General features: G+C 41.6%; 1 protein-coding gene across 4 annotated transcripts in view; it reads right to left on the reverse strand.

Annotated features, from left to right (window-relative positions):
* Positions 1-22,458, reverse strand: part of IL12RB2 (interleukin 12 receptor subunit beta 2) — an 88,124-nt gene that overhangs the window by 43,107 nt on the left and 22,559 nt on the right. For all 4 annotated transcript variants that reach the window (XM_032155652.2, XM_032155653.2, XM_032155650.2 and 1 more), the window contains exons 7-9: positions 21,765-21,915; positions 13,683-13,762; positions 1,627-1,846 (exon numbers count right to left, since the gene is read on the reverse strand). In XM_032155652.2, coding sequence (XP_032011543.1) covers positions 1,627-1,846; positions 13,683-13,762; positions 21,765-21,915 — 451 coding nt within the window. The remainder of the gene's footprint in view (positions 1-1,626; positions 1,847-13,682; positions 13,763-21,764; positions 21,916-22,458) is intronic.

The raw sequence follows: 22,458 nt of genomic DNA on the forward strand, positions 1-22,458 counted from the left end.
CCCTAGTTTCATATATTTGAAAAAGTTATATAGATAAATATAGACAGAGATTACCAGTTGCCTACAAACACCTTCTCCTCATCTTTTTTTAGCAAGGGAACATTGCTGCCTTAATATATTTTTGAGCCTCCTTTGCAGCTGGGTGTGACCAGGTGACCAGTGGGCTGATGAATGCAAGTGTTGTTGTGAGACCTGGGGTAAAGCTCCTTAAAAGTAAGGGCTGAGCCCTCCTTCTTTTCCTTTTCTGCTGTCTAGAAGGAAATAGCTAGAGCCTTGGCAGCCATGTTGGACCATTTCCATCATGAGGATGAAAGCCAAACTTGGCAGAGGGAACAGAAAGGAGGAGCCTAGAGCCCTGATGGCATCGTGAGGCTGTCACACCAGCCCTAGGCTGTCTACCTCTGGACTTCTCTTTTTTTGAGGATAAATAAGTTCCTACAGTCAGGCTTTTGGTAAGAACAACCCTAATCCCAAGAGAAATTCCTAACTCATACACCAACCCACAGTTATATGCATATAATATACATATACTGTTTACTTGTATATATACATTAATACTTACCTGTATTTTCTTCTAGGTATTTTATCTAATACTTTATTTCTATGTGTACAGATATATGACTGAAAAGATATATAACCAAGATTTAACAGTGTATATTAAATAATAGTATTTTGGTAGACTTTTTCAAAATGAAGATTGCTAAACCCACTGGTAGATAAAATTATTATACTGAATTTTAAGAAAGGATCTCATTACAGAGTTTTACTCTATTAGGCATTTTTTGAAGTTAGGCCAATGAACTTGACATGGAATTCTTTTATAATACAGATCTTGAGAAATAGGATTAATATCAATTTCCTTGCCTAATTGTGAGCTTTTATCCTGAGAAGTTAATTTTCAGAGGATATGACTACGAAGTGTGACTCTACATCTAGTTGGGAATTTTCTGATAAAGGTAATTGGATATGTGTCTAAGCTTGTGCAATAAAGGGCTGTGGTAAAACAAAATTTTACTATAGTTTTATTAGAGTCAGAATCTCAATATTATTGGTTGTATTTATTTATTTGTTTTTGATGAAAGGAGTCTCACTGTGAGGCCCAGACTGGTGTGGAACTCCACTCCTGGGTTTAAGCAATCCTCCCGTCTCATATTCCTAAGTAGCTGGGACTACAGGTACACACCACCATCCCCGGCTTTGGTTTTAAAATATGTTTTGACTTTAGGTGTAAAATGTTTCCTGAAACTTAACACATATTACTCCTGCTTCTATAAAAGCTAGTCAGATATTGGTGTTCAATTTAATGTAACTAGCATTTCCTTAACTACAATGTATTAAATACCTGCTATGTATTAATATTTAGTTTCACAATGACCTGTGAGACAGGCAATATAATTCCTATTTTAGAGAGAAGGACATTGAAGCTCAGAGGTGTTCATTCACTTGTCCAAGGCTACTCATAGGCTGATTGGAAAAAAAAAAAAAAAAAGCCTCTGAAAGGTGTTGACTCCAGAGCCTGAACCCCTAGCTACTCATTTTAGGTCCTGGGTTGGGCCTGCAGGAGATCGGAGATGAGGAAGACGCAGTTTTCCACAGGCAAAATGTTAAAGAAAAATGAGAACTTACCTGCCTCACACAGGTTCATTATGTTAATACGAGTGGGCAGAGAAGTGCCTTTTGAATTTGCTGCAGACACAGCCACAGCCCAATTTCCGGTTCTAGGAATGACTGTGGTCCAGGAGGTGTGTCCTGTGATGTTCTGTGTCATGGCTTTCCCTCCTGTCAGCTCCTGCAAGGTCACCTGATAGTGGAGAATTTTTCCTCTTGCCTCCGAGACACTCAGATGCTGCAACAAGACACATTTATTCACTATTTACTCCCAGGCAAGATCACTGATGCTCTGTGCCTGGACCTCAAGGGTACAGATGTACTAGGCAGCTACAGCTAAGTGACCTTTTTATTCATATCATCTCGTGTTCCCTGCTACACCCACCTTCCCCTCCCTGCCATTTAGGAAATAAAAAATCAGTTAATGTTTTTAAAAGATAATTCTTAAGAACACATTGATTTTCTGTTTTGCTTTAAAATGAAACTTACTAATAGTAGACAACTTGGTCACATCCAATAGAACAAGTGTAGAATCTCAACTCAGAAGATCTGGATTTGAGTTCCAGCTCTACTGTTTACACAGCCCAAGGGCAAGGCCCTGAGCCCCTCTAGTCTCCATTTCTAAATCTGTAAATCACACACACACATACAACCTTTTCTACAGAAAGTGCACTGCTGCTCAAGACATGAAACAGAAGCTTTTCAAGAGCTAACCTAGTCAAATCTTCATTTAGTGAATTGAATTAGCCATCTGTGCTAGGAAACTAAGACACTGTTCATAAACGTGTGACTAACAACTTTTGGAACTGCAAAAATTCCAGTTGAGATCATTTGGGAGCAATCCCAGAAAGTAAGCAGAGAACTAATTATTTATATTATAACCCTGTTTTGACAAGGACCATGGGAAACAGAAGCATAGAATATGGAGAGTTGTCAAGTCTAGCATTGGCGGTGCCCATCCATGCCTAATGCAAGGTGAGGAAGGCTTGCTCACCAGATTCTGGTGCTACAGTTTTCTTGGCAAGGCTGTCCCTTCCATAGGTGGGGGGCCTCCAGCTGCCTTTGCTGAAAGACACACTGTAGTCAGCAAATGCGCCTTGCTTGGGTTCCCTGCTCACCAAGCTCTTTTCTAATAATTTGGTTTCCTTTGTCGTTTGTCAGGAAAGGCTGGGCTAACATGAACATCTGGTTCACTTATAATCTGTATTTTTCACTTTAAGTGAATAAATTGGCCTTCTGATTATAATTTGGCTTCTGAAGCCATTAGCATACTGGGAGGGAATGTTCCAGTCTGCTGACTCGAGCCTTCTGGTTGGCCCCACAGCTGCATTTCTTGCTGAAATTAATCCATGAGCATCTAGTTTTTATATTTCCATTTCTGGAAGCTTGATTAATGCAGGTCCATTCTGGTGACCCTTCTGGATCCAAAAGGCCCAAAACTAGATCTTAAACCATAGTCAGTGCACCAGGTGGATGTCATGTTGCTGTGGCCCTTTTGTGTGGATGTTCTGCCTTTCCCTAAAGTCAGCATTTCAAATGTCTGTCGCAGCCGATCTCATAGGCCTGTTGTATGGATTAGAATGAGCAAGTGGTTTTTAGAGTAGGATGTTCTGAACTATTATTATTAAATATGCCCTTTGTCAGAGGAGAAAAACAATAAATTAAAGCAGACACTGGCGAGGGAAGACCATCCCCTCAGCTATCTCTCATTCCACCCTTCCCTATCCATCTCTTCTGCAAGTCCAGAGATAGGACTGTTACCTGCATTCACACCCCAAGTTTTCCAACCCTAAGGTACTTCCCAAGAGTTAACTGAGCTCACAAAACTCTTCTTTCTGGCTTGGGACCCAAGAGGCTTCAGTTCCACGCGAACACTGCAAACCAGTCTTATTATCTCCCTCCCACTGTCCTTCATAAACATCCCAGAAATCTCATTTGATATAATAGTAAAGTGCTAAAGGAAGGGGTGAAATGTTATCTTGGATCCAATGGCTGTGCACAGTCTAGTAAATAGGGGTGTGGCTCTGAAGGATCATGAAGTTTTCCAGAGGGCACGGACCCAGACTCTTACATTTTCCCCTTCACATCCCATATTTTAGAGTTGAAAATATCAATGAAAAGGTGGGAGTGGGATGGAAGTAGGTGGACAAGTAAATATGGTATCCCATGGGTTAGGCTGATATAAGATGTCAAACTCAATTTTTGGAATAACGATTATCCTTTCTTAGGTAATTGGTCTCCTTAATCAAATTGAAAAACAAGCCTAACTGGTCCGACAGGGTCCATGGAACAAAAACTTCAGTGAGCCAATAGGAAAACAGATATTTAGCCACTTAGTCTCCTGAAGCAACTGAAAACAGTATAATCAGTTCAGGGTTTTTTTTTTTTTTTTTTTTTTTTTTTAAGGCAACATAAAGTTTGCAAATGGTGTATGTAGTCCATCACTCCTGGATTATGCCTTGCCCTGATGGAAGGGATTATCATCAAGGAACCACCAAACTGGAGGTGAATCTACAGATTAACAATTAATTCAATGATTCATTTTATAAGTGGGAAAACAGGGGCCCAGGGGCATGAAGTGACTTGCTTAAGGCCATTCAATGGACAGATGAAGAAGGTAGGCGCAGAATCCAGAGCTCTCAACTTCTAGGCCAATGTTCCCTCTGTTATGATGTGCTGCTCCCTATACAGACAAGCCTGAGACAATGAACTGGTAGGTGTGGGCAGCCGTGTTTCACAGTTGAAATCCCCAGTCACCCTTCCAGCCCAAAATTGCAAAGCAGCTTCTCTAATTGTGAGGTTTGGTACATTCTGACATGCAGCACGAACAGGCAGCACGAGTTCATCCGTTTGGGGAGGGTGGAGACCGAGAATCCCTTTTTTTCCAGAGTTAGCAGGTTCTGAGTCACAGGAGACGAGCTGTGAGCTCAGAAGGACTGCAAACCGGAGGAGCCCGCCGACTCTTCCCAGATCAACTCATTTGTATGCTGGTGCTGCTGGTTTGGGTGAATGACAAAGGAAACACCAACATTTATTGGGCTACACCATGAGCCAGGAGTTTTATGTCTAATGTCCCATTTAGCCCTTGTAACTGTCCATTCTGATTTTGAGGATGTTGAAGCTTGGGGAAGTCAAGGAACTGTTTCAAATAGTCCCCACAGAAAAGTAATGTGAGATTTTTGAGTGCCCTCTGGTGGATGTGAGAGTGGTGCGCAGTATCCAGAATGTGTCTTGCATCCCTGGGAGTGTCTCCAAGACCTGCCACCTCTTGTTCCTACTCTGACAGTGCTAAGAATGGGTCTCAGGCCAGTGTTCCTACTGTCATTGTCACCTTCTCCTATTGGTAAGAATATGTTATAAAGGAACCACAGTCCCATTGCCTCTCTCCTTCAGTTTTCTTTCTGCTCTGTCCTGTGGGAAATGATTTAAGTTCATTATGGAAAGCCTTTCTGACTTGGCTTTGTCTGAGAACTAAAGAGTGAACAGCTCTCTCAGTAAACCTACTGTAAGAGTTCTGCTGCCTGAAAAAGGTTTCAGCATTAAAAACGCGGTAAATGTAATCCATGACAGGACAAAATCTGACACATTTCAGAATGCAATGCATCTGTTTTTATTTTTAATTAAAGATCTATTGGAGGAGGGGTGTCTCCATGAATTGATAAATCATGTCTTCTTAAGATTTAAAAAACTTACTGAACTTCTCATAAAGTAATGCTCTACTTCTGAACTTCCCCTGATGCAAATAATAAAAAAAAATCTGTTAGCGCTTAGCCTGTATCAAAGAAGAGGGTCTATAATCTAGACCTTAGACAGCTGGGGGAATCTGAACACTATTAATCACAGCTTTTATTTCTTTTGATTTTGGCTTTGGAATACTGTTAACTTTGATTTTTTTCTTATTAGAGCAGATTTTTTGCTTTCTTGCTCTACCACATAGCAGCTGTATGATCTTGGGCAAATTATTTTCCCTTTTTGAGCCTCAGTGCCCTTATTTATAAAATAAGGATATTGTCATGTACAGTGTAGGCTTATTGGAGCATTCAATGAGTTAAGGGAGGTAAACTGTTTTAAAGAGTGCTTGGCACATGTTAAGACTCTTGGTGACTTCCCTTCTCTCAGTTACTCTAAAGTAACATAAAAATATGATTGTCAGTTTTGCTAATACACTTACATGACTCTTCTACCAGTCTAGGAAGAGCTAGGTCATCTTGACTCTTGGCTTACTCTTCTGTTCTATATGGAAGTCTCACCAATGCCATTCAGTTGGTTACAAAATACATGTAATTTGTAAGTTTTTGTGGGCATCTTGATTTTAAAACTCATGACTGCCTTCTGCAACCCCAGTCCAAATGAAGTGATTCAAAAGACAACCCTCGGCCGCGCGCGGTGGCTCACACCTGTAATCCCAGCACTTTGGGAGGCCGAGGTGGGCAAATCACTCGAAGTCAAGAGTTTGAGACCAGCTCGGCCAACATGGTGAAACCTTGTTTCTACTAAAAATACAAAAATTAGCTGGGCATAATGGTGCAGGCCTATAATCACAGCTACTCGAGAGGCTGAGGTGGGAGAATTGCTTGAACCCAGGAGGCAGAGGTTATAGTGAGCTAATATCACACCACTGTACTCCAACCTGGGTGACAGAGTGAGAACCTCTCTCAAAAAAAAAAAAAAAAAAAAATAGACAACCCTCACCTGGACATTTTAGAAAACACTCCATTGAAACTGTCTATCTAAGGATCTATTTTCCCACTAGCACCCTCAATGTCATCCACAATGTTTGCCTCATAACAATAACTTAACACTTTTCACAACGATTTCATTAATCTTCACAACAACTTCATGTGATCTGCACTTTACTCATGAGGAAAATAAGGAGCAGAGAGTTTAAGCACTTTGCCCAAGAACATCCAGCCAATAAGTAGTGAAGCTGGAACGCAAACCCAGGTGGCACAGCTCTACCAAGAGGTGAACTCTTAACTGCTGGACCATGCTAGCACTTCCTAGATACTCCCCAGTGTTCTGCTATACTGAACTGACTTAACTGATGGTCAAACCTCTTGGTGGTGACCCTGGCATAATGATTTCTGTCTTGTTTGGCAGCTAGAAAAACAGAAAAATAAGAGAAACTTTCATGAAAGCAAAACTTTAAAATGCCCTTCCCATCTCCTCTTTCTATCTTCTGTTAATTCTTGGCTACCTACTCTCTTATTTTTTTTGCACTGGCCACATTCTGCTGTCCAATCAAAATTCCCTACTTTCAGCTGGCATAACATGTGTGACTAGTAAGCAAGGAAAAGCAGCCCTTTCTTTCCAAAAATATCTTTGGAAATGCTGTGCCTGCCTGTGATGGGCCAGGATTGGGAAGGGGGAGATAGAGTTGAATATTGCAACAAAACAATCTAAATTGTACCATCTGCTGCTTTTGTATTTAAATATTGATTCTGAGATCGGATAGCTCCTATAATTACATAAATGCCCCAAGGTCCTGGCAGCCAATCCTCACTAGGGATTTACAATAGACCTTTGTCCTACATCAATATAAATCAGGTCCCAAATAATACTTTCCACTTTTAACAAGCTTTTTCATATGAGGAGGCCAAAGAATTCATCGCTTAAGTGCAATGTGATATAGGTTGGAATATTCTGCATATGAGAGATAAATACAAGGAGAAAGAGACAAAGTGAATGTACTGAATAAGCTGTTCCTTTCACAACAGTCTCTCTGAGGCTGTGCCATAAATTGGTATACGGGGCTTGCTATCTTCTCTTTCTTTCCATCTTCTGTGGTTTGAGGGTAGCTGTTTGTCAAAATGAATTACCTCGTATAACAAATAAAAAACACTAAATCTTTTCCCCGCTTTTGGAACCAAGAGTTTTCTTTCTTTTTTTCTTTTTGAAATGGAGTCTCACACTGTCGTCCAGGCTGGAGTGCAGTGGCGTGATCTCGGCTCACTGCAACTCTGCTTCCCGGGTTCAAGCGATTCTCCTGCCTCAGCCTCTTGAGTAGCTGGAATTGCAGCCGTATGCCACCATGCCTGGCTAATATTTTTGTATTTTTAGTAGAGACAGGGTTTGGCTGGTCTTGAACTCCTGACCTCAGGTGATCCTCCCACCTCGGCCTCCCAAAGTTCTTAGATTACAGGCATGAGCCACCATGCCCGGTCCGAGTTTTCTTAACTCTCTCTGTATTGCTCTCAAAACACAGGAGCTGTGCTGCTGAATATGGGAGGGAGCCCCTAGCTGTAGAAGTCATGGAGCCCTTGAAACATGGTTAGTCCGAGCCAAGATGTGCTACTGTCTGGAGGGTGAAGTCTTAACCAATGTGCCCATACTGGCACTTAGTAGACTCACCAGTTTTTGAAAACTTGGTAGGATAAAAAGTTTATAAAATATCCAAATAATTTTAAAAATTGATTACATGGTGAAATGACAATGTTCTGGACCTACTGGGTTAGATAAAATGTATTATTAGGCCGAGAGCCATGGCTCACGCCTGTAATCCCAGCACTTTGGGAGGCTGAGGCGGGAGGATCACTTGAGGTCAGGAGTTTGAGACCAGTCTGGCCAACATGGCAAAATCTCGTCTCTACTAAAATACAAAAATTAGCCAGGCATGGTGGCACATGCCTGTAATCTGAGTTACCTGGGAGGCTGAGGCACAAGAATCACTTGAATTTAGGAGGCGGAGGTTGCAGTGAGCCAAGATCACGCCACTGCACTCCAGCCTGGGTGACAGAGGGAGACTCTATCTCAAAAAAAAAAAACAAAATTATTAAAATTAATTTCACCTGTTTCTTTTTACATTTTAAAATTTGGCTACATAAAAAGTTTTAATCATGCATGTTGCTCACATTTGTGGCTTGCTTATATTTCCATGGAACAATGCAAGGTAATCCTTTCCATGCCAAATCCATAGAGGTGTCCCTCTGATTGCTTACCACTCCCCTGCTCCATTAGGCGAGCCCAACCACATCCCTCCACCTGAACCTGGAACTGCTCCCTCACACCCAAGTGTCCCCAGCCTCCTGCTCCTGCTCCTGTCCTCTTGCTGGACCTCCCTGACACCCAAGTGTCCCCAGCATCCTGCTGCTGCTGCTGTCCTCTTGCTGGACTGTGAGGTCCAGGACATGAGGACTGGATTTGTCTCGTTCACTTCCATAGCCCAGCTATGCAGTACAGTGTCTAACACTAAAGAAGAGCTTCGTATGTCTGTTTGAGCGAATGAATGAGCTTAACGTGAATATTTCTCTTCCAGACTCATGGCCTCAAACAAATTTCAAAAGTTTGTGATTTGCTAAGATCAAGATAACGAGAGGATGCTAAAGAAATTAAGAGAGGAAACTGGAAAGGTTGATGTGGCTTTACTGGTTCTCATATCTTTTTCATATGTATATGAAAGGTGGTTTTCTTCTTAAAAGATACATGCTGTTTTAACTAGAAAAGAAGTATATTGGAATCATGGATTGAGATACTTAATTAAGGAAAGGATACAATATGAAACTGTACAGAAGGAGAGGAGAAAGGAAGTTTGAGGGACAGGATTGCTAAAAGGGGCCTAATCCAACCCTGGGGCTGTTTGTAATCAAGCAACATTTTTTACTTTTATTGCATTTGTGGTTTTAACAATACCCAGGTGTTCTTGTTTCATTTCATAGATTAGGCTGTACTTTTTGGCTTCAACATTGAAAGTATTTTTCCTCTTACAAATAGCTATGGGCCAGGTGTGGTGGCTCACGCCTGTAGTTTCAGCATTTTGGGAGGTTGAGGTGGGCAGATCACTTGAACCCAGGAGTCTGTGACTAGCCTGGGCAACATGGTGAAACCCTGTCTCTGTGACAAACAAAAATTAGCTAGGCGTGGTGATGGATGCCTGTAGTCTCAGCTACTTGGGAGGCTGAGGTGGGAGGATCACTTGAGCACAGGAGGTGAAGGCTGCAGTGAGCCGAGGTTGTGCCACTGCACTTCAGCCTGGGGAACAGAATGAGACCCTGTCTCAAAAAAAAAAGGTATGATTTTAAAAAGTAGTACAAGATATTTTTGAGGAAATGGTACTTTCAGGAGAAACTAAGGCACGGGAAAAGGAGTGACAAACCATAACAAAGCAAAGGTCTCCTTCACCAACATCCTCACATCGTCACACACTGACACATGCTCCCATTCATACATACACACACACTCACATACCTACATATTCGCACCCTACTCACATGCCCACACTCCCACGCCTTCCACACACTCACATCCTTACACTCACATTGACACCCACACTCACACACATACTCCCACCCCAACCCCCAGGGGCTGCACCCAATCGGCAGGGAGTTGTTCTCCTCTAATGTAAACATCCTACAAAAGTGAAAGGTCATCTCACATTTCCCCATATGCAAGAGAAAAGCGCTCTCACTTTATTCACAGGCAAATGGGGTTTTACTTGGGGCTTCCTTTGATGCCAAGGCATGAAATTTCCTTCTTTGCAGTGGTGGGTGTTTCTTGCATTTGGTTTCCCAGAGTTGCTCAAAGGAAAAAAAAAACAAAAACAAACAAAAAAACCCAAAAAACCACCACACATGCCCTTGCTCCCTTTCCCCAGTGAGGTATGATGTGGGCCCTATCACAAAGCGATCTGGCTGCAGAGTTTTCCTTCTAGCCTGACACTTATCTAGATGAGTCCCTTGTACCACAGCATTCCCTTGAATTCCCAAGCCTGCCTGAGAGTGGCATGAGGAATCCCTGTTAGAGGCTGGGATAAGAGCGGACTCAAATCACCTGAAATCCCCTCACTGGAAGTCACCTCTTGAAACCTCAGTTTCCATGTTTTAAACTGTGGGGTGAGACTACATGACAGTTAAACCCTTTGGCTCTAGAAGTCTACAACTCTGTGGTTCTGTGGTCCAAAGCAGGACTGCTCAGTAACTCTGCTCAGTGTTTCCATTCCCACCCTCAGCTGAGTGGCCTGTTTGGGGCCATTAAAGAAGCCCAGGTTTGACAGAAAAGGACTTAATCCTGTGACAATTTAGGACTGCGTCCAACTTTCCTTGGGGAGCCTCTTAGACTAGAGAGTCACTGGAGGTTTTGAGGTTGGCTTTTGATGACCACCATCTGACATCAAGTTATAGAAGCTTCTAGTGCTTACCTTTTTCTCTCTCTTTCCTTCCTTTCTTTGCTTTCTTTCTTTGCTCTTTCTTTCTTTTTCTTCTTTCTCTTACTTTTTCCCTTTCTTTCTTTCTTCTTTCTCTTTCCTTTCTCTTTTCTCTTTCTCCTTCCTTCCCTCCCTTCCCTCCTTCCTTCTTCCTTCCTTCCTTCCTTCCTTCCTTCCTTCCTTCCTTCCTTCCTTCCTTCCTTCCTTCCCTTCCTTCCTTCTTTGTTTTGCGCTGTCACGCAGGCTGGAGTACTGTGGCGCGATCTCAGCTCACTACAACCTCTGCCTCCCAGGTTCAAGGGATTCTCCTGCTTCAATCTCCCAAGTAGCTGAGATTACAGGTGAGCATCACCATGCCCAGCTAATTTTTTTGTATTTTGGTAGAGACAGGGTTTCAGCATGTTGGCCAGGATGGTCTCAAACTCCTGGACTTAAGTGATTTGCCCACCTTGACCTCCCCAAGTGCTGGGATTAGGGATTATGGGCGTGAGCCACTGTGCCTGGCCCTTTTTGGTTTCTTATAAGCCAGTTCCAACCCCAGGCATCCTTCTTGGGCCCACAATTCTGGCTACACAAAAGGAAACATTTTCTAAACAATAAGAGATGTTCAACCATGGCATGGGTAGACTACAAAGTGAGATTCTCCCTGTCCCAGAATATCCCCACTGAGACATCTGTCTGTCCTGGCAGGAGTAGGAGCCATGTTTATAATGAAAGGAAGGCTGAACTAGAAGAGCTTTGAAGTCCCTGCAAATTCCAAGACCTCATTATAGAACCTAAGCCTCGTGAAGACAGAAATAAAATCAGGGCAGCAGAGAAGAAATCGCATACTCACATTTACCAAGCATCACTCATGGCCGACACATACTTATTTTGACTTCACTCTGGTGCTGGTTTCAGGGAACCATGATGAGTCCACTATGAACTCTGTTTGTTACAGTGAGAAGCACACAGGCATGGAGCTTTCACCGTCAGGGTAAACATGCATCATGCAGCACTGATGAATTTTACACTGGTGGCCCTCGTGATTTTTACATTTGTGTCCTCTCATTTGCTGATCCCCACAATGGTCTTGTCAGCTCTGCAGATACCGGTATCATTACCCTCATTCTACTGAGAGAAACCCTTGAGTTGAGAGGCGTGGAATAGATTAACACGTAGCATATCTTTCCAGATCACTGTTGAGGACATTTTTGGAGGAGAAACCTTTACATGAGAGGAGGAATTTTGGTTTTAACCAGTCACTTGCTCGTGAAAAGGAAATAATTAGGCTGGGTTCTTCTATAATATTCACAAATTATGGCTGTTCTAAATGTCCTGCTTTGAGAATTGTCTTGCTATTAAAAGTAGATTCATTTTAAAATAAATTTTGAGCTGCAGTGTTAGTTTCAAAGTGAAGAGCCTGATCGTGATTCACCAGGCTATTTATAGTAGTCCCTTCTTATACCAGACATTTTATGTGTGTGAGAGACAGACAGGGAGGAGAAAGAAGAAGAAATAACTCATTTCTTAAAACTGAAGAAGAGTGCAATGATCAAAACCCATCAAAACCCATCATGTGAACCCCATCAGAGGACTTTATAATTGTTATTCTTACTCTTCTGGTTTTGTGCTCATTCAGATTCATAATTCCAAAACTTTCTATCCTCAACTGGAAGAGGTGTAGTGAAGAGGATGTGAGTTCTGAGAAATAAAGAATGCAGTTCACCAGGAAACCTCTTATGAGCATGCTAATCAGTAGCTCATTTCAAATCACACAGCATTTTCCTTCAGCAAAGATGAGTCACGATGCAGCAGTTCTGGATAAGGTTTCAGTCTCAGGTCTGTGCTTAGTAGCTGGGTGACTTTGGGCAAGAACTTCCTCTCTTTCCTCTCTCTGATACTTGTTTATTCATTCATTCATTCATTCGTTTTCTCATTCACTGGTAAGTGGGCATACCAGTACTTACCTCAGGGGGTTTTTGTGAGGATTAAATAAAATGGCAATGCCAGCTTTCAGTGCTTTGTGAAACTTTCACATTCTATGATAATGTCAGGCTTCACTGTTTTCTGGAAAGTTGTCTAATTTACTACTGTTTTATTACCATTCCTGAGGAAGGGCTGCTTTCTATTCCTGTTTGTGTGATTTTCTTTTTTTTTTTGAAGTGGAGTCTCACTCTGTCACCCAAGCTCAAGTGCAGTGGCATGATCTTGGCTCACTGCAACCCCTGCCTCCCGGGTTCAAGTGATTCTCGTGCCTCAGCCTCCCCAGTAGCTGGGATTACAGGCACATGCCACCACGCCTGGCTAATTTTTGTATTTTCGGTAGAGATGCGGTTTCGCCATGCTGGCCAGGCTGGTCTCTAACCCCTGACCTCAAGTGATCTGCCTGCCTTGGCCTCCCAAAGTGCTGGGGTTACAGGCGTGAGCCACCGCATCTGGCCTGTTTATGTGATTTTCTACCACTGTTACTGTTCCTAAAATAGAGCAGCTTTTTCTTTCCTCCTTCTCCCTCTTCAGTGACTTAACAAACATTATTAAATATCCACATCCACAGCTTTTTCATCTTTTGTTTCCCAAAGAGTGAATAAGTGAAGTGACATGGTCACTGCTGGGCATATTTATGTAGGAGAGATGGGAGTGGGCAGAAAGGGGACAACAGTCAGAAGAGATGATGTAGTTGGGGTCAGAGGGTAGAAGTGCCAGGGATGGATAAAGACCTTGATCTCCCAGGAAGTGGGATTGAAACGATGTGACTGTGTGGAAGAAGGAACTCAGCTCTCACCCCTGTCCACCAAAGGCACATGACACTGTGGTGTGTCATGAATATGTCTGAGAAAATAAGCTCTAGCAAAATCATTCAAGCTTCATATAAAAGCCACTATGCAAATAGGTCTTTTTCTGCCTTGAAACTGATATTATTCCCTTGAGTTTTAAGTTGACACTTAAAACTTACCTTCCAGAAAAGAGAAATCTGTTGTCTACTGTAGTCAATGTGCCGTTTCATGTACCAGACATCTAACATCCCAGTAGGCTCTGTTTCAAAGGAGAAAAAAAGACATATTTTCATATATTTACTACTTTGAAAGTTAGCTGGTCATTCAGTAAGCGATTCTGGAAGAGTAGAATTAGAGGATAACTTCAATTATCTGTGTGTGTCGCAGTATTTTTTCTTTTTCTTGTTTAACAATGAACATATATATCTTTGGCCAAAAAGTCAGAAAAACAAGGTTACCTTAAAAACAAATTTAAAAAAAATGATGAGGAATTTGTTTCTTACTCTTTTTTTTTTTTTCGAGGCAGGATCTTGCTCTGTTGCCTAGGCTGGAATGCAGTGATGCAGTGGCACGATCTTGGCTCACTGCAACCTCCACTTCCCAGGCTCAAGTAGTCCTCCTGCCTCAGCCTCCCACATAGCTGGGACTACAGGTGCGCACCACCACGCCTGGCTAATTGCTGTAGTTTTTGTACAGACAGGGTTTCATCATGTTGCCCAGGCTGGTCTCAAACTCCTGAGCTCAAGCGATCCACCCACCTTGGCCTCCCAAAGTGCTAGGATTATACAGGCATGAGCCACTGCACCCGGCCTTAACTTACTCTTAAAACATGTGTTATTCGGTGAAACCCCATCTCTACTAAAAATACAAAAAATTAGCCTGGCGTGTTGGCGGGCGCCTGTAGTCCCAGCTACTCGGGAAGCTGAGGCAGGAGAATGGCGTGAACCCGGGAGGCGGAGCTTGCAGTGAGCCGAGATCGCACCACTGCACTCCAGCCTGGGCGACAGAGCGAGACTCCGTCTCAAAAAAAAAAAAAAAAAAAAAAAACCAAAACATGTGTTATTAAAATCACCCAAGGAAAGTACATGTGGCTTTAGCACCATAAGACAGAGCAAAAAAATAAAAATAAAGTATATGTGGTTCTTTTTTTTTTACTAGAATGCAGAAAGAATTCTCAACAGAGAAGATACAACTCATATAGAAAAACACTTTTTGGTCTTGTAAAAATACACTAATATAAATGACAAACCTTGTGTTCATCTCCATTCCTAGACTTATCATGGTATAGTATAATTATTTGGTGTGTGATCATTGGACAGTGATATACTTAAAGGAAAGTCCTATCTCACTTAATATGCCACATACCCAGCACAGCACTTAGAATATAATAGGCTCCTAATAATGGTTAAGTAATGAATGAACAAATCACATGATATTATCTATTTAATGCCAAAACACAGGCTGAACTGATTAAATAAATAACCACCAATCTGTAAGACAATGGTCAAATATGGCCCAACTTCATTTCAGCCAAACATACTTGCAAAGAGACTAAATGATCAACTCCTGTATGTGTAAGCGTGAGTGAGTGTGCATGAGTTCGTGCTCACGTTCCTGTATGTGTAAGCGTGAGTGTGCATGAGTTCGTGCTCACGTGAGTGAGTGACGTCATTTTGTTCTCTCTACCATCAAGTCACTTAGATTTGTTTTGATTTACAGCCAGGAGTGGAACCAGCAGAAACAACTCCTGAAAACAGGCTTCAGCTGCACCAAGCTAACTTCCTCAACAGTGAAACTTAGAGTGTATTTGAGGGGAGGCTGCACTGGGGTTTTTTCCTAGGTTAGAAAGTTCCATCTAACCAGATGGAAATTTCTAGAAAATTAAGTCCAACCACCTGGATAACAGGAGATTAAGAGAAGAGCAAAAGAGAAAGAAAGGGAGCACAAGTACCCGCACGTAGCGGGCAGGTGCTGTGTGGGCCCATCCACAGCTCCATCTTCCCTCCTGCAGTAGTCAGTGTGAGCTTCAGAGCCAGGTCTGCGGAGTAAGCCCAGCTCTGTGACTTTGAACAAATGCTAACCACATCCTTCAGCTAGCTCCCTCATCTGTCAGATGAGGGTGATAATTCCACACGTCACACAGGGCAGAGTGGGAATTTCAGTGGAGCGTGCTGACACATGGTGAGTGCTCAGCAAGTGTAGCTCTTGCTGTTTCCCGCATTTGAAAACTGAAGTGCTGAAAGGTGAAGGAACTTGCTTAAGGTCCCAGAACTAATCAACAGAAATGCCAGGCTTTGAACACAAATCTGTTTTATCCCAGAGCCCATAGCCTTGGCTCTGCACCATGCAGGTGCCTGGCTCTGAGAAAGCTAATGGTTTCTCTGCGATACTTCCGCCCCCCATCAGGTGGGCCTTCTTTTTGTTCTATCCTCTCCTTCGTTACTTCCTTTTCCTGCCTCTCTTGCTCTACTTTCTTTTTTGTTTTTTTTCTAAACATTCACTCTTTTCTTTCTTTTCCTTTGCAGTAGTGGTAGTATTTACCTTTTCAGTGAAGACTTAGAGGTAAGCAATGCTTATGTAAAACATTTTGAAAATGCTCTTAATTCTCCAGGAATATGAAGAGTGGCCCAGGAGTCAAACCTGGGACTTCTATCTGCTAGCTTAGATGCAAAAAGGAAAAAAGCACAGGCAACAAAGGAAAGGGGATGTGACATTCACTAACCACCTACTGTCAGGTGGTGTCTGGACACTTTATATACATCATCTCATTTAACCCTCACACAACGCAAGGGTGCATATGATTACATCTGCTTTACAGCTGAGGACAAGGAGGCTGGCAAAAGTTAAATGATTTACAAAAGACTTGGGCCTGGTAAATGGCAAAGCTGAGGACTGAACCCAGGTCTTGCTTTCCCCGAAGACCCTGCTTTTCCCATTACAGTTCACTACATTGACCAAGACCTGAATACTCCACAAACTAGATAATCCAGACATTTGCAAAATCAGGGTTTGGAAACCTAGGTGTGCTCAGTGTCAAAGCCAGTTGAGTTGTACCACAGTAGTACATGTCTTCAGTTAATTACATATTGGTAAGAAATCTAAAGGGGACACTCATTGACTCATTAAAAATCCACAACCCAGCAGATTATTACAGAGCTAAGAATCAAATTATAGAATTATACTCTTTTCACAAGGTAAATTGCAAGTAAACTGAAATGTTAATGGTGCCCACCTGCAATGTAAACCTCCATGGGAGATAAATCATTAGTTGAATCTGCATGAGTCTCAAAGTGTAACATTTCATGACCAGGGGTGTAAAATCGCTGCTGCTTCAAGCAACACAAGGGCTAACAGTGAGGAGAATCTTTGACATTCAACTGTCACAGAGTCACTAAAAGTTCTAACCTCAATGTTATCTAGCCAAATACAGATAAAACTGTTATAGGCACATGAGAAAAAAAAAGCCAAAGGCCAGTATGTTCAAGTGATTTCAAAAGAAATGGGTACAAATGACTAAACATACAAATATGAGAAATGGAAGTCAGATGAAACTACTTTGTCTGTAAAGGAAAAAACCGCAGGGTTAAAGTGGAAGAAGCCACCAATATGAAAAAGAGATGACCTTGCCTCAGACTCCACCAAGCAAAAGGAAGCAATCAGATGGAAATTCCCTTCTCTTTCCACCATGAAAACGTTCAAACTCCCCCAACCAATTCCCTAACACAGCACTGCTAATGATGTCCCAGTGGATGAATCATCCCTACTTCCATCACCGTCCAACTCCTTAGCCAGAGTTCTGGACCCCACTCCCTCTTGCTTTATCAAAGACGTCTCTCCAGCCATTCTCCCCACTTTCCCTGTGTCATTAATTTCTCCTTTTCTGCTGGACCCTTTTCATCCCCTTGCAAATACACTGTATTATCTCAGATCCTAAAAACAAAAACAACAAAAGATTGATATCTCTGCTCTTCTTCATGTAACTTCTTGAAAAGAGTTCTGAATTGTCATTCCTTCCTTCCAAGATAGGTGTTGAGCTTAGAGGAGAACAAGTGAAGGAGAGAAGGGTTTAGGGACGTTACTGAATCTCAAACATAACACTTTCCTGTTAGTGAAAGTGTCTGATATAAATCTCTTGAGAAAAGAATCATTCATTCTCAAGCCTCAAGCAAAAAGACACACATATGATGCTTTCGAGTATAGCTAGCTTAGGGGTCAGCAAACTACGGCCCCTGGGCCAAATCTGGCCCTCTGCCTGTTTTAATACATCCTGTAAGCAAATGATTTTGATAATGGTTGAAAAGAAATCAAAAGAAGAATCCAGCCGGGCGTGGTGGCTCACGCCTGTAATCCCAGAACTTTGGGAGGCCGAGGCGGGTGGATATCGAGGTCAGGAGATCGAGACCATCCTGGCTAACACGGTGAAACCCCGTCTCTACTAAAAATACAAAAAATTAGCCGGGTGTGGTGGCGGTGCCTGTAGTCCCAGCTACTCGGGAGGCTGAGGCAGGAGAATGGCATGAACCTGGGAGGCGGAGCTTGCAGTGAGCAGAGATCGCGCCACTGCACTCCGGGCTGGGGGACAGAGCGAGACTCCATCTCAAAACAAACAAAAGAAGAATCCTTTTTAGTGACATGTGAAGATTACATAAAATTCCAATTTCAGCATACATAAATAAAGTTTTGTTGGAACACAGCCATGCCTGTTCGTTTAGGTATTGTCAATGGCAGCTTGCATGTGACAATAGCACATTTAGCAGTGACAGATCGTATGATCCGCAAAGCTGAAAATATTTACTATCTGGACCTGTAGAGAAAATGTTTGCCAATCCTCCAAGCTTGACTGTTATCCAAAATAACCTCTAGTATTTAATTGTTCACACCTATCTTATCTTGGCAATATTTTAAAATTACAAATGAGTGCATGAATTTCCTAGCTTCTCAATGTGGGAAGAGGTGGCTGCAGCTGGTAACTCTTCATTTTCTCCCCCTTTAGGGATTATTCACCCCTCACCCTTGCTGTCACCATGATCGGGGAAGGTTTCTCCTTTACCACTCTGCCCCTCCAAAGTACGAACGAACCTGCAACGCTTCCTTTGTTAGCTGTAATAGAGTTGAGCAAGATGACAAACTGCAAATAAGACTTTTTAAAATGGCGGATTAACAGACAGAGACACATATTGGTAACATAGCTCTAAGGAACAGCTGATTAATCAGTATTTTGGCATCTCTTCCTGGGTGTTCTAAGTGGTGAGAGATCACCTTCCCTCAATATCTGTGCATATTCTCAGGCATGTCTGGGCACCTTGAGCCCAAATTCAAGAATGTTTTCCTACTACAAGGAAAATGTGGCTGCTCTCTTCCCAGTGTCACTATCAGGCCTGCCTTTGATGGATGCTGATTTCAAGACTGTTCTCTTAAACACAGCAAAGTAGTTTCTTTCCTCCTACCCCTTACTTTGCGGTCATTTAAAAAGTGTTTTTCAGTGATAGGAGCTGAATTTAATGACATAGTAAGGACCCTGTGGAGTAAAGGACCTAACCCACTGTTCGAATGATATAAACAACTGCACCCAATCCACCCAGATATGTTACGTTTCTCTCAATTTTGAGAAGCAAAGGCTGCAAAAAGGCTGACTCTGTTATAGAGTCATTCACAGTTTTAGAGAGTACCTAAAAAAAAAAAAGCTTACTAGTAATTTTTTTTAAATGCCAAGTTACATATGAGTACACATTGAAAGGGTTAAAAGGAAGACGTGTTAAAAAAAATTCACACCTTTTACGTTTACATCAATTGGTGTTTCATAAAGAAACTGATGACAGAAACAGCGGGTAAGGGGTGAAAACCAAAAGCAGCTTAGAGTAAGAGAAAAAAGACCTGCAACAACCCACAGAAAAATCAAACACAGAAAAGGGAGATTCGGAGATAGAAAGGGAGCCAACAGAGCTTGGTAAAGGTGGTGTAGCTCAGAGTATGGGTTTCCCTCTTCATGAATACCTCCAGTGACTGAATAAGCCAGCTTCCTAGGTTCAATTCATAATCATCCATGAGTTCGGAGCCATAATGAGTTGCTACACTCATTGTTATGATGGTGGTTTATTTTATAGGAAATGAGAAACTTACTGTGCTGCCTTGAAGGAATTTTAATTCAAAAGACAAACACCTTTTAAAAAAGAAAAGAAAACCCTTTTCACACATCTCTAACTAGGTCATTATCATATGTGAGTAAGAATGACAAGAATTCACAAGCCCAGAGTTTCCCTAGTTTATAGTTTGGCTTAATGTGATATAACTTAAATATTTCTCAGACTACTTACTACCTTGAACTTGGATATAAAATATAGGCCATTTTCAGAAATTTTATCTGTACCACATATATAAACAAAATCTAATTCATGAGATAGTCTTTAAAAAAATTACTTTGACTATATGTAATAAAAGGATATTATGAGTAAGCTCTGGATTATAAAAGTAACAACCAGAGGGCAAGTGGTTCAACATTAAGAGATTTTATTATAAAATGAGTGGTAATAAATTATCATTTGTTGGATAAATTCGCTTTTAGACAATTTTTAAAGTGTATTCTGTAATCCCAGCACTTTGGGAGGCCGAGGCAGGTGGATCACCTGAGGTCAAGAGTTCGAGCCCAGCCTGGCCAACATGGTGAAACCCGTCTCTACTGAAAATAACAAAAATTAGCTGGGCATGGTAGTGCATGCCTGTAATCCCAGCTACTTGGGAGGCTGAGGCAGGAGAATCACTGGAACACAGGAGGCAGAGGTTGCAGTGAGCCGAGATTGTGCCACTGCACTTCAGCCTGGGCGACAGAGCAAGACTCTGTCTCAAAAAACAAAAAAATGCAATTAATACAAGAAGTAAGGAAGAATATAAGATTATTCTATGAATCATATATTAGGTATTATATTCTGCTAAAGGCCCTTCAGTTCCTTGAATGTCATTGATGTATGATTGCTAAGGATCATCAGTTATCAAAAGCCATTAGTAGCTCACAGAAAATAAATGCAACTTAATTATGAGAGGTTAAATGCACACATATCCATAAATTTCACAAATAAGAATTTAGATTTTGCACGTTAATGTTACAAAAGCTCCAGATAATGAACAATGGATTATGTGCCAAAAAGTTTTTCTCTGAGTCAAATTTATATAAATTATGAAAGGCTCTCTACTATATCACTAAATGAGTGCATTTATTTATTTATTTATTTATTTATGAGATGGAGTCTTGATCTGTTGCCCAGGCTGGATTGCAGTGGCACAATCTTGGCTCATTGCAACCTTTGCCTCCCGGGTTCAAGTGATTCTCCTGCCTTAGCCTCCCGAATAGCTGGGAGTACAGGCATGCGCCATGATGCTTGGCTAATTTCTTGTCTTTTTAGTAGAGATGGGATTTCACCATGCTGGCCAGGCTGGTCTCGAACTCCTGACCTCGTGATCTGCCCACCTCAGCCTCCCAAAGTGCTGGGATTACAGGCGTGAGCCACCATGCCCGGCCTAAATGGGTGCTTTTAAAAACTAATATTCAGGTGGCTATTTCTTGTGTCTCCAAAGATTTAATATTGGCATAAAGTTTACATAGGCATTTTTGCTTCAATAAAATATTTTCTTATACTTCAATAACATTCCCTTCCCAATAATTACTAAAAAAGAAAAATTCATCAGACTGAAAAACACATTTGATATCCTTTTCATAGCTATGGGTGGCCAGGTGGTTCTCATCTGTGCAGTAAATATCAAAGGCTTGAAGTACAGTGTTAAAATATTTGGACAAGAGAGGACTGCTGGATGCTAAATTTTATTTTGAAATATGTGTCTCCAGAGCCTACTTTCTTTCAAGCTTTTCATATAGCTTATTGAGCCACATTACTTTTCATAGAATCAAAAATATAAAATATATGAAGCTTTAACAAGAAATGAGATTAATTACTGGTTATAGCTCTGTGAAATAAGTTACTGAGATAGTAAGAGAGATAAGAGTTATAACCAACCATTATAACCAACACGACTGATAGCAAACAGCAGTAGAACTTACCCAATGTTAAAAACTTCCTAGCAATATAAACATATTTCCTTGAACAGTTTCAGCACTTAAGTTAATATAAAAATTAACTTGTTAACTAATGCAGTCATGCTTTTTGATTCAGCACCAGTACTTTAAAGATTCTATTCCGAGGAAATCATTACATCTTCCCCTCTCTCCCCTTTATTCCTCCCCGATACGTATGTACATTTTGGACATATACCTTCTTCTGGTGTTTGTGCTCTCAATGATTCGCTCCAATCACTCCAACTTCCCTTATAAAGATGTAGCTTAGAGGAAATCTGAAATTCATATTCTGTAAATGGTTTCAGATCCAGCAAATCATGTCTTCCTTTGGCCTTTGTAACATTAACCTTGAAACAGACATTTTTTTAAAGTGCCTATTAATACTAGATTGCTAATTTAAAGAATTTTAACATAAAATGAAAAAAAAAAAACCCAGGCAATTTGATCTTATTTGTTTTTTTTTTTTTTTGAGACAGAGTCTTGCTCTGTCCCCCAGGCTGGAGTGCAGTGGCGCAATCTCGGCTCACTGCAAGCTCCGCCTCCCGGGTTCATGCCATTTTCCTGCCTCAGCCTCCCGAGTAGCTGGGACTACAGGTGCCCGCCACCGTGCCCGGCTAATTTTTTGTATTTTTAGTAGAGACGGGGTTTCACCGTGTTAGCCAGGATGGTCTCGATCTCCTGACCTCGTGATCCGCCCACCTCGGCCTCCCAAAGTGCTGGGATTACAGGCTTGAGCCACCGCGCCCCGCCATGATCTTATTTGTTTTTCAGACATACCACTAAATGAGAAGAAATATCAGTGTCTGTCTTACTGAATGGATATGATATTAATCTGAAATGATAGCTTCTCATCAAAAATAAAACAAAATCTCCGGGGACTAAGAACCTAC

This window comes from Hylobates moloch, unplaced genomic scaffold (genome assembly GCF_009828535.3).
Source record: "Hylobates moloch isolate HMO894 unplaced genomic scaffold, HMol_V3 SCAFFOLD_5, whole genome shotgun sequence".
NCBI classification, from domain to species: Eukaryota; Metazoa; Chordata; class Mammalia; order Primates; family Hylobatidae; genus Hylobates; species Hylobates moloch.